General features: G+C 39.5%; 1 protein-coding gene across 4 annotated transcripts; it reads right to left on the bottom strand.

Moving 5' to 3' along the window:
- Positions 1-504: 504 nt before the first annotated feature.
- On the bottom strand, positions 505-8,515 carry cndp2 (carnosine dipeptidase 2). 4 transcript variants are annotated; one of them, XM_020597454.1, is made up of 13 exons: positions 8,346-8,515; positions 8,000-8,081; positions 6,774-6,854; positions 4,544-4,687; positions 4,181-4,343; positions 2,958-3,046; positions 2,523-2,723; positions 2,267-2,351; positions 2,008-2,168; positions 1,729-1,893; positions 1,290-1,431; positions 908-1,055; positions 505-618 (listed from the first exon to the last, which is right to left on the bottom strand). In XM_020597454.1, the coding sequence occupies exons 3-13, from the start codon at positions 6,831-6,833 to the stop codon at positions 552-554; spliced, it is 1,425 nt and encodes a 474-aa protein (XP_020453110.1). In that variant the 5' UTR covers positions 6,834-6,854; positions 8,000-8,081; positions 8,346-8,515; the 3' UTR covers positions 505-551. The 4 variants fall into 4 exon arrangements, with proteins under 4 accessions (XP_020453110.1, XP_020453112.1, XP_020453113.1 ...); XM_020597456.1 differs by having other exon boundaries at positions 8,425-8,443; XM_020597457.1 differs by lacking the exon at positions 8,000-8,081.
- Between the last annotated feature and the right edge of the window lie 3,350 nt (positions 8,516-11,865).

Raw genomic sequence — 11,865 nt, forward strand, 5'->3', positions numbered from 1 at the left:
TTTTTCTCCCTCTGTGGCCCTAATATTCTATCATTTTATATATAGCCTTATAGTCTATGGGAAACTGTAAATTATCTAATGATAGCAACATCATCTAAAAGTCATCATTTATCCAAAATGATTGAAATTAATGATCACAAACGTTTAAACAATGACAGTGGGTCTAATTATATGTGATAACAATGTATAGTGTGCAGTGAAATAACTATTGGTTTCCGTTTGTGGTGACTGCTGACTGACATAAGGGATGAGATTAAATAAATCCTGGAACTTAGCCTGGTCTGGAGCAGGCTAGCTCCACAGAATAAATCTCCATGGTAATTTATACCATAACATCCTACCGCCATCTAATCCAGCTTTAGTGCAACCGGATCACGGATAAATTGAGCCAGGATCACCAAGATATCCCGGCTTAATCTCTTATCCTAGTTTTGTGCAATAGACCCCAGGAGGCAGTGTATAATGTTTACTAGAGAGGGTAAATCATAGCACAAAGGCTAAGACTAGCAGTGAGGATAGACTTTATTTTACATTTTTATTGATGAGACACTTCATTTCAGCTGGGAAACCTCATGGAAGTATGCACCAAGCATCTTGATTCCCTGAATATAGTTGGATCTGGAAATGGAGAAATAAAAAAGTGAGGCATCTGTTTAACTGGTGAACAGTTGGTTTAATTACAAGCTGTAATACAAAGTTCATTGTAAAGATCTTAAACTAGAGCTGATAGATAATAACCTAAAGCTTTAAAAAAATGTTTTCCTTAGTATCATCCAATTATTCCTTATTCCAGTAACCAAATTTTGAAATCCACTGAGAAGCTTTTTGAACACTGAAAATTTCCCCTCTCTTCTTAATCACAGCGATTCACGTACAAAAAGAAATGAAACCATGTTCTGTGACATACCTGTTGATCTTCTCATTCTGGGAGTGAGCTCCATCATCACTGGATCCAATAGGAAGCAGCATGACATTACGCCCTGTGGCCTCCTGGAAGGTGAGTGTGACGGGGATGCTTCCACCCTCACGGGTCAGATCAGGCTCTACACCAAAGACTATGGCACAGCAAGGAGGACAGACAAAGGAAATAGTGAATCTGAGCAAAACATGTCAAATGAGAAAAAAAAAAATATGAAGGATGGGTTGTATCAAAAATACAATATTCCTCCATATCCATTAGCTATCTGCTAAACAAAGATCAGATGGAGTAATGGAGCAGTATGTTTTGAGTGAACTGATTCTTTAATCTTATACACTTCTATGAAACTTGTGTCACTCAGTGGTTGTACCTGTTTTCATGGCCTTTCGACCAGCCATGTAGTGTGGGTGGTTGAAGTCAGAGACCCAGGCCCTGGCTCCATGGCCCATGGACACTTCCAGTTTGTTGGGGCTTCCCAGTTCAGCAAATGTCTTCTGCAGGTGGTTGATAACCTTGACAATAAGGAAGAGAAATACTAGTAAACTCAAAGCACTAAGGATGGGTGAAGATTTTATTGTCTGTGAGAACAAATGTTAGATATTTAATATCTAAACAGTCCCATAGTTAGATTTTTGTCATTACAAGACTCTAGTGGCTGGCAAAGAAATCATGTTTTAAAATTCACTGACTTAGACTTTTTCTACACCACCACCAGTGTTCTAGTCACATGAATGCTACCAGATGCTTAATCTGGTGGACTGATTGTGTCTGTATTAGACACAATCAGTCTTAGGTATTTCATGGTTTACCTGCTTCTCCACAACTTTGGGGTCCATGTCAGGAACAAGGCGGATGGAGAACTTGCCAATGACCTTGCGTGGGATAACGGTCTTGGCTCCTGCTTCAGAGAAAGCCCCCTCAATTCCATGAAGAGATAGAGAAGGGTACCTCCAGCGGTGCATTAGGATTTGCTCCTACAGGGGAAAATGTAGAACAATACACTATAAATAAGAATGAATTACCATTAAGTAACTCAGGGTAATGAAGCAGTTTTTATTTTATTTAACACTGAGATGTCAGTTCCTTGCCTTGCTCTCATGCAGCAGCTGTCCACATCCGACATCTTTACAGTACTCATCCAAGTCAAACTCTATCTTCTCATACAATTTTTTCTCCTCTTCTGTCAGAGGGGCCACGTCATCATATATCCCGGGAATTAAGATCTTCCCCTTCCTGCCTACCAGAGAGCCTGTTTTGGAAGTAACATGCACAAGATTCAAAGTCTTATGATTCAAAAAGAGACTGCACTCTGTCTCAAAATGCTGCTCAATCAGTAGCTTCACTTGCCCATAAGTGCTATAAGGTCAGTCATAGCTTCATGGACAGAGCCGCCAAACACCCCTGAGTGCAGGTCCTTGTCACAACACTCCACCTTTAAATTTAGAAATAAACAATCATTTCAGTGTGTTGCATCAAAACAATGTCACATAAAAGAAGGAAATAAACCTGTGTTATGCTGAAACCCTACATTTCAGTAGGATTAGGGGGCTTTTTTGGTCATAGTTTAACTAATAATGTAAACAGCACTACAATCAGATACTACCTGGATGCAGAAGTAGCAGATTCCTCTCAGACCATAGGTGATGCAGGGTTTAGTCTTGCCCAGCCAGTAGTTGTCAGAGATGCAGACATAGTCCACATCTTTAAAGAAGGTGTCTTTTCGAGAAAAGACCAGCTCATCCAGGCCCTCAGATCCAGACTCCTCCATACCCTCGAAGCAGAATTTGATGTTGATGGGAAGCTCCTGCAACGTGAAGAGAAATAAGGAGAAAGATGAAACTCCTGTTAGAACCTCCATATACTGTACTGTATATCATCATCAGGTATCACTGTGCACAACAACAGGTCAGATGAAAGGCCTTTGTTTAAGCTTAGGGTCATCATGAAACTGTACAAATAACTGTTTGTTTGATGCATGACACACCAATGTGGAAGTCTCTAGCACATATTTCACTTTTCATTGACAACCTGACTTTACCTGCTGGATCTTCTGATAGGCCTCAATGCAGTTAAACCAGGCCAACACCGGACCCTTGTCATCAGTGGAACCTCTTCCATAGAGCTTACCTGCAAAAAGAGAAGTGTTTTAGTTAAAAGTCAAGGAACTTTTCCACAGGTTGAAAAGTTCGAATGCAGGTCTACGGTCAAATGGAGAGTAAAACATGGCATAAGCAAGAATAGAGCTGAACAGACAGGAATGAGACAAGAGGAAGTGAATGTGGTACTGTCAGTCAGATGACTATAAACAGACAATACACTGCATGAAAAATCCAACAAACCACGAAAGGAAGGAGGAAAATAATCTCCAACAGCTGACAGCCTACTAATGCCAATGTCATCAGAAATTAACTGCAAATACAGTACATGTCTTAATAATGCATTCTGCATTGCTTAACAATTCACAAACCACTGCCAGAGTTAAAAATTATTTCAGTGCAGCATTTGCATTATTATGTCTAATGCAGCAAAGGCAACAACTCAGGAAGGCTGTGACAGCTTAATGATGCAAAAACAAAAACGATTTTGTGGGTAAATAATAAATATGGAGAAGTATATGCAAAAATAAATAATGTCTGTTGTCATGGAATTATTTACTACTTTTAAATGTTTCATTTGAGGGCTCTTGTATTGTGAAATGGTGAATCTGCTTGATGAGGTCTGCAGATTAGAGCTGATAAAGAACACGGCTCTACCATAAAATAGGTTCTAAATGGGCTGGACTTTGGAATTAAGCATTTAACTCTGATATAAACAGACAGGACTGATAAAAGTTCAAAGAGCACTTAATCACAAAGTTACATTTAAGAAAGGATGATTAAACAATTTCTATGCCCATCAAAGGAGTTTGGTGTCAATGTTTTGTGAAACTGAGGTGAGTGTGACACACAGGCAAACTTTGGTTCTGTTAAATTACCAGTTTAATTTTATTCCGTAGCCTGGTCACTGCTCAGTTCAACTACATTTTGTTAACTGTCCCTTTTGTTTCTTACATCAGAGCTTATTTTACTGAGATTTGATACTACAGGTTTGCAAAGTTGAAAATGAAAGTGGTGTAATAATTACGAACAAGAGGTAATGCATGCCCCAAAAGCATTCCAGTGCTCCTCCAGTTTCACTTTGAATGTTCTAGATTATTTGGAAACTGCTGCAGAGTTACTTTGTAAACTATGTAACGCAAAATGAAACCAAACAAGTTTTTACCATCTCTCTCCGCTAGAACGAAAGGTTCTGTATCCCAACCGTCATCGAGATTTGCTGGCTGGACATCAAGGTGACCGTAGATGCACACGGTTTTCTTGCCTGGGTTCGACCCCAGATGTCCCAGGACAATAGGAGGTAGGGGGATCTCCTCTCCAGAGGGAAGCTGCATGAACATAATGTACAATATAATGACTACATATGCAATAGCTGATGGATCAAAGGCAGCATGATCCTCCAAATACAGGTTAAACAGAAAAATCAATGAAAAAGTTGCCCATTACTCATTATGACATATACAGTAAGTTAACTAGCAATACAAGTAAGAAATTAGAGACTTTTTTAACAAATATCACACGGTCTGACCTTCTGTTTGCCGATGTCCACCATCTCCACTGTGCCCCCAAGCCTCTCAATGTCCTTGGCTGCCATCTCCATCATCTTCTTGATCTCCCCACGCTTCTCTGGCCAAGCAGACACACTCGGAACACCCACCCATTCTGCTAGGCGCTGGGATACAAAGATAACTCTGACAAATCCAAATGTCTTTGTAGAAAGAAATTCTTGATAAAATGATATAGTGCTATGTTATGTATTTGCAAAACTTTTCAAATAATTGTTTAATCTGTTTGACCTTTGTAAAAAGGACCCATGCACATGAAATGCTTGTGAGTAGATGCAGAGACTCACAACAACAGGAAGTCATGCAGATACCTACTGAGATCACTAAACTGTCGAGAATTCTCTGGCCAAGAATAGTGTGTGAGTGTAAGGTCTGATTGCCTTGGCTTCAGATTATCAACATTTATCAACATATGAAATTCTAGGATTGACATTATAATCTGCATTAGCAAATATATTTACATGTTTATTTTAGTATCATATGCCTTATAATCTACTTTTGTTTTAACCAGTTCACTTGTCTTTAAGAATATAGGAGACATGTGTAAGGCTGTAAGAGTAGACAGGAAACCACATACAGGAAGTAGACCACGGTCCTAAATCTGCAGACAACAACTACAGTAAATCACATGATACGCCGCACGCTGCATCAAATTGGTCTGCAAGGCTGTCGTCCCAGAAGGAAGCCTCTTCTAAAGATGATGCACAAGAAAGCCCGCAGACTAAGGATATGGATTTCTGGAACCATGTCCTGTGGTCCGATGAGACCAAGATAAACTTATTTGGTTCAGATGGTGTCAAGTGTGTGTGGCAGCAACCAGGTGAGGAGTACAAAGACAAGTGTATCTTGCCTACAGTCAAGTATGGTGGTGGGAATGTCATGGTCTGGGGCTGCATGAGTGCTGCCGGCACTGGGGAGCTACAGTTCATTGAGGGAACCATGAATGCCAACATGTACTGTGACATACTGAAGCAGAGCATGATTCCTTCCCTTTGGAGACTGGGTCGCAGGGCAGTATTCCAACACGATAACGACCCCAAACACACCTCCAAAATGACCACTGCCTTGTTAAAGAAGCTAAGGGTAAAGGTGATGGACTGGCCAAGCATGTCTCCAGACCTAAACCCTATTGAGCATCTGTGGGGCATCCTGAAACGGAAGGTGGAGGTGCGCAAGGTCTCTAACATCCACCAGCTCCGTGACGTCATCATGGAGGAGTGGAAGAGGATTCCAGTGGCAACCTGTGAAGCTCTGGTGAACTCTATGCCCAAGAGGGTTAAGGCAGTGCTGGAAAATAATGGTGGCCACACAAAATATTGACACTTTGGGCCCCATTTGGCCATTATCACTTAGGGGTGTACTCACTTTTGTTGCCAGCAAGGAGACATGTGTAAGGCTGTAAGAGTAGACAGGAAACCACATACAGGAAGTAGACCACGGTTGCATAGCAACGCTCGAGGTGCTTCCTCTAAAACTGTCTATTGAAAGGTCAGGATATGTTGTACTGAGAATGTCACAGATCAAAATCTGCCTGGCGACAAGATCACCAAATGAGGGGTCAGAACGAGGTCAAGAAACCAACCAAGGAACGAGGATGAAGGACAACGCGGATGACGTCAGATCATTTGCATGACTCTTATTATAAATTCTCTATGCAGAGGAAACTTGTCATTCCGGCTTCCTGCAGCAGCTATGCACTATACTTCTGTGTGATAGGGCTTCAGAAAGAGACGGAATCCAGAGCTCTGTATTGCTTTTCTTGAATAATTTTTCTTAAATAATAAATATCTCAAAGGACAGATTTGTCTTTGAGCATTCTTCATAAAAGGACACGCAGGACTGGTTTAGTCCAACATCTTCTAGAAAACAGTATGGGTGTTTCATACAACATGAGTATGCTTCAGGATTTTTATGCTCACACTCTGTTTGCAGCAAGACTGTGTGTGTTACATTTAATGTCTCTACAAACTAAACTGATTTGTGGTTTCACTGGTTGTATATTTATGCCGTTTGACACACTAACTCCAGCTCACTCAAAGTTAATGAGTAACATTTCACTCAGTATTAAAACCAAACATCACACTTTCATCAGGTTTAGACAGCTGCAGTCTAATCATCACATAACAGCAAAAAGTCCTACAAGGTGTAACCTAAGATTTAAGAATAATATTAAAACCTCAACAGTGGTCTTACCTGCACATACAAATCCTGGTGTTCATCCACATACTTGAAAAGCGCTGAGAGGTGAGCCATCTTTTCCAGCAATGAGAGGAGCTGAGAGTTTAACAGGCAGAATGGTGTGTGAGTATCTTATAAAAGTACAAAGCCCACGCCCTCCTGCTGACTATTGCTCCTCTGTCATGCACATTAGTGGTGGAAGTGCCAGAACAGCAAGTTTCATATCAGGAAGTTAGGTTGGTGAACTTTGTGTACCACTATTACTGCACCTGACTGGCCTGTTACTTTCCTCAACTTGTAGTCTTCATATTGCAGTTTTTTAATCAACACCACAATGAGTAATTTTCAAAAACAAAACACTAATTAACAAGTGGTTTATATGAGCATTTACTGATTAACTTTATTACCCAACATAAGAAAATAAGCTCTGAAGAATAGCACTATTTACATGAATACAAGTGAGACAAACAGACTATACAAATATGTAAATGATATGTTACAAGTTATTATACACATAGTTCTGTTAAGGGAACAGTATTTGTTGACATGTTTCATGCTGGGAGGTTTTGTATACTATGCCATTAGATGCTCACTCAATAAAAGGGACAAAATCTCAAGTATGGACAAAACAGATGAATCATCTGGAATAATTTTAAGCTCAAAACATTTTTTAAAGAAAGATCTGTCAAGCAGTCATAAGGTTTTTGCTCAGTTTTGAAGCTGTTCTGTAACGCTATGTATTTCACTCTTGGGTTTAATTTAAAGTCCCATCCATGTAAAGATAGACATTGCAAATTAGCTTCGGCTATAAAAGCTGTATGTCATAACGGTTCATGCTATATACATGTGCCTATGTAAATAAACATTAAAATAAAGTTTAATTTTAGCTGTATTGGATTTATCATTTAATTTTGGTCCTACACTTTATGGATAGAAAACGGAAATATATATGTACCTATGTAAATAAACATATTAGCTTCGGCTATATAAGCTGTATGTCATACCGGTTCATGCTATATATATGTACCTATGTAAATAAACATATTAGCTTCGGCTATATAAGCTGTATGTCATACCGGTTCATGCTATATATATTAAAATAAAGTTTAATTTTAGCTGTATTGGATTTATCATTTAATTTTGGTCCTACACTTTATGGATAGAAAACGGAAAGCAGCGTATACTGGTAAATTAGCCTATATCAGGTAAGTATGAGAGCTGTTAGCCTGCTGTAAGCTTACTTTCTATTTATTCCCGTGGTGTCCACATGTGTCTCCTCTCACCTCATAGACTCCTGGGTTTATTATTTACGGTCAGCTCTGCCTGCTCAAAGACAACTCAAGTAAAACGTCCAAAACATTTGCTTTACAAAAATCAGGGGGAAGCAAAGTAACCAAAAGTGACCGCATTCATAGCGCAAAGAATTGTGGGTCAGCGTCAAACTCTTAGTCACGTTCGTTCATATGCTCCAGAGGAGATTTGTCCTCTTAGGAAGATTAATCAATAAACTATGCCAGCAAGTAGGGCGCTAATATGTGGCACACATTACAATAAGTACTGTACTAAAAACGTACAATTCCGAGGTACCTGTACGTTAGAGTATTCTATTTTCCGCTATACAGCCCGAATCCACTGCATTTCAAAGGGTTACCGTTCGATTCCAAACCTCGTGATGAAGTGAAATCCGCCTCCCTGCAGAGGTGCTATTTTAATCTGAACTGAGCCTTCACCCTAACCAGCCAGTCCTTGTTTAACCCGTTTACGTCTGACCGTTTACGTCTGCCTATTCCTGAGACTTACGTGTCTTCACGTTATAGCCTATTTGACAACTTAACCCTTATGTTGTGTTCATTTCATGTTAAACAAAATTGTGTTTCCGGTCAAAAATGACCGTTCCATTAAGACTCATCATAAAAAAGTGTAATAATACATATATTATCACTATTTGTTGTGTTAGAATTTTTTATCAACTTAAGTTTTTGTGAACATTAGAAAACTTAATGTACTTTAATTGACTGGAGTTTATCTGGTCGTCTTGGAGTTTAGCTCTCTGTCTTATTTTTTAAGACAGGAGCTAAATGCTTAAAATCAAGTTTCTAAAATGAGATTAGACACTGAAAAAAATCTAACCAGAAGAAAGTATTAATTTGAGTGGACATTCCAAAGGAAATTACCAAGGACATTTGGTAACTGGTAAATTGCTGGTAAATTAGTTTTTGGATCTGTACACACCACTCAAAATCAAAAGACTCATGTATGCTTTGATGTCTGTCTGGGTTACCTCCTTACAGTTTTTACAAATCCGTTTCCCCTCCAAGTTGGTCATGTTTACCACTATGGTTTTGATGGACTCAGTCAGGAACAGTTCGAAGTGGGATTTGATGCCATCAATCCAGGATATAGCATATTTTGTAGGTCCTGGAGTCATCCTGATGACATTTTCAGATGAAAGCCTACTTGGATTCTCAGGTGGGGATGAAGACCAGGATAACTTCCCATTCTTTGACTTGAATGTGACAGCAGCCTCAGCATGGCCATCCTCTTCATCACTGAATCCTCCTCATCAGTTATTTCTTGTCATCTTCATCTTCTGACACTTCCTCCTCTAATACATCCTCACTGTCAGTTTCTGGCCTCTCTCCTCGTCGCCAGTGTGGTGGTCAAGAGCCTCACTTACGGTATATCAACCTGCCATGGTGCTGCCACACAATGAACTGTGAGCAAGGCCCCCCAAAAAGCCTTATATACTAAAGCTATGAGAAAAGTTCAGTGTTATTGAAACAACATTGCAACTGCCTGTGAGAACTGCCAACACAGGTGTTGTTCACGTGGGAGAGACTCTACTGGGCAAAGGTTCCCATAGTGGTTGCCAGGGAACCAAGGTGTGTCCATCTGACAAATGAGGATGTATTGTACCTGAGCTCAGTTTCTTACACTAATTGTCTCCCCCATTTATTTCTAATGACCGGTCATTTTTGACCAGGAACACCAAGAGTGTACAAAAGTTGAATAAAGCAAACAAAATTGTATGCAAATTGATACTGATATTTTTGTACTGAAATCCTCTTTGTGGACAAAGTCATGGAATCTAAGGTCAGTCTGATCAAATTAACTACATTTTTCAGAGATAAAATATTTTAAAATGGTCAAATTTGACCAGAACACAACACAAGGGTTAAGTTATATTCAAATAACACAAAATAAAATCAGTAATTGTGTAGCCTACTATTAATCACAAGGGGAAATTTATAAGATACCCAGAATCCTATGAGGTCAAAATTAACCTTTAGCCAGATGCAACATTCTACTGACAATAATATAGGCCTATTAGTTTATTACCAGGAAATACATGATGTACTGTTTACATTCTGTTTGCACATGCATAATTGCACGACGACTGTTGACTGCTGCACATGCTGCTCCCATGCAGCATACATTGTTATATTCTTGTATTATTTTTTTTTTTACTATATTGCTGCATCTGCGCTGCTTAAAGTGCCTTAGATTTTGTGTTATCTACTTTATATTTCACTTGTATTTTGTGGCATTCATGTGGATGGCAAAGTAAGAATTTCATTGTACAGGGAAACACGTTTCCTAACGGTGCATATGACAAAAACACTTTCAACTATTATGAAATGGGCCTTTCCACAAAATGAGCCTAGCCTATCTGATGTCAATAGATTGTATATTTACTAAAATTTTGAATGCAGAGCTGTGGCTATATTTGAGTAAAAGAACCATTCCCCCATTGGATTTTTTTTACTCAAACTTCATTTTGCACCCTTCTCACAGATAAGGTGATAAGAAATAAGCGTCTGGAAACCTACAATCTGCTGGCAGTGAATAATCGACTCAATGGATTTCCCCCAGAGCATGCACCTATTTGAGGTCAGTGGGTATGCCACATGTGATGTTAACGAGCAGATTAACCACCCATGTTATTGTTGGTGCAACACTACCTGTTGGGAATGTGGTCACCTGTAACACAAGGGATTTGTGTGGGAAGACACAAATGATCAATGGTTGGATTTACCAACCTTGATGTTTCCACTGCTCAGTGGAACATAAGTAAAAGTAGAAACACTGCATGCCTAATAGTTCCTACAAAGACTTAAGGATTAAATACTATGCATGCCTTATGCTAGTTAAGATGGTGTTTCTCAAGTACCCACTTTGTTTAGAGTTGAATCTTTTCATTGATACACATTTACCTGTGGAGGAGAAACTCAGATTAATGCTGTTGCAGTTTGTCATGCTGTCCACTTTCATATTCTGACTTGAACGTCAGGTAGGTTTGAGGTATTGTAGCTTAGTGTCAATGTTTGTGTTGTCAGAGGTTCCAGATCTTGTGCAAGAGTGCACCCCCCTCAGTGCAGTTCCTGTTTAAAACAATTTATGTAGCACCCCCTCACCCCCAGTGGTTGTGGTTAAGAGAAACAAATTGACAGCACCAGCAAAAGGAGCTGTGCAGGTACAAAGTGTCTTGTTTTCAGGAGGCAACTCAGGTTTTGTTCTGAAATGGATTGAGTTGTGATGGTGTAAAGAAACTAGAACATCTAGAAGCTGCCATGGGCACTTAAATGATACCCAAGTCATCTTATAGCTTTTAGTGCTTTCCTATGCAGGCCAAGCACACACCTCCACATGTTGACTGAAGCCAAGGACTTTATTAAAGCCATGTTAAGGGACAATGCTGCTCTACCAGAAGTTATGTTAAGGGACAATGCTGCTCTACCAGGGTATTTTGTTCAAAACCTTGAAGTACACATTTGAGTGTTTATATTACTTAACCACTGTAATCCTCAGGCATTACTCTGTTAAGTTTGTCTGAAGTCCGTAAATGAAGACACCTATAGCTTCAGCCAACTTACTTTTCCATTACCCATACACATCCCAGGACAGATTGTCCACAAAGTGACACATCTGGCTTGTCCACTTTGCAACAAGCATCCAATACTGTAATTTGTGGCCACTTGATATTTGTTGTGCACCACCATTAATCATGCATTCCTTAAAGTTTCAGGAACAAGATTTTAGCCAATCCATATTTTCTCAGCCTCACAAAAACTTAAGATAACTCTTGCACCCCAACTTCAGTTTATAC

This window comes from Monopterus albus, unplaced genomic scaffold (genome assembly GCF_001952655.1).
Source record: "Monopterus albus unplaced genomic scaffold, M_albus_1.0 scaffold34.1, whole genome shotgun sequence".
In the NCBI taxonomy this organism is placed as follows: Eukaryota; Metazoa; Chordata; class Actinopteri; order Synbranchiformes; family Synbranchidae; genus Monopterus; species Monopterus albus.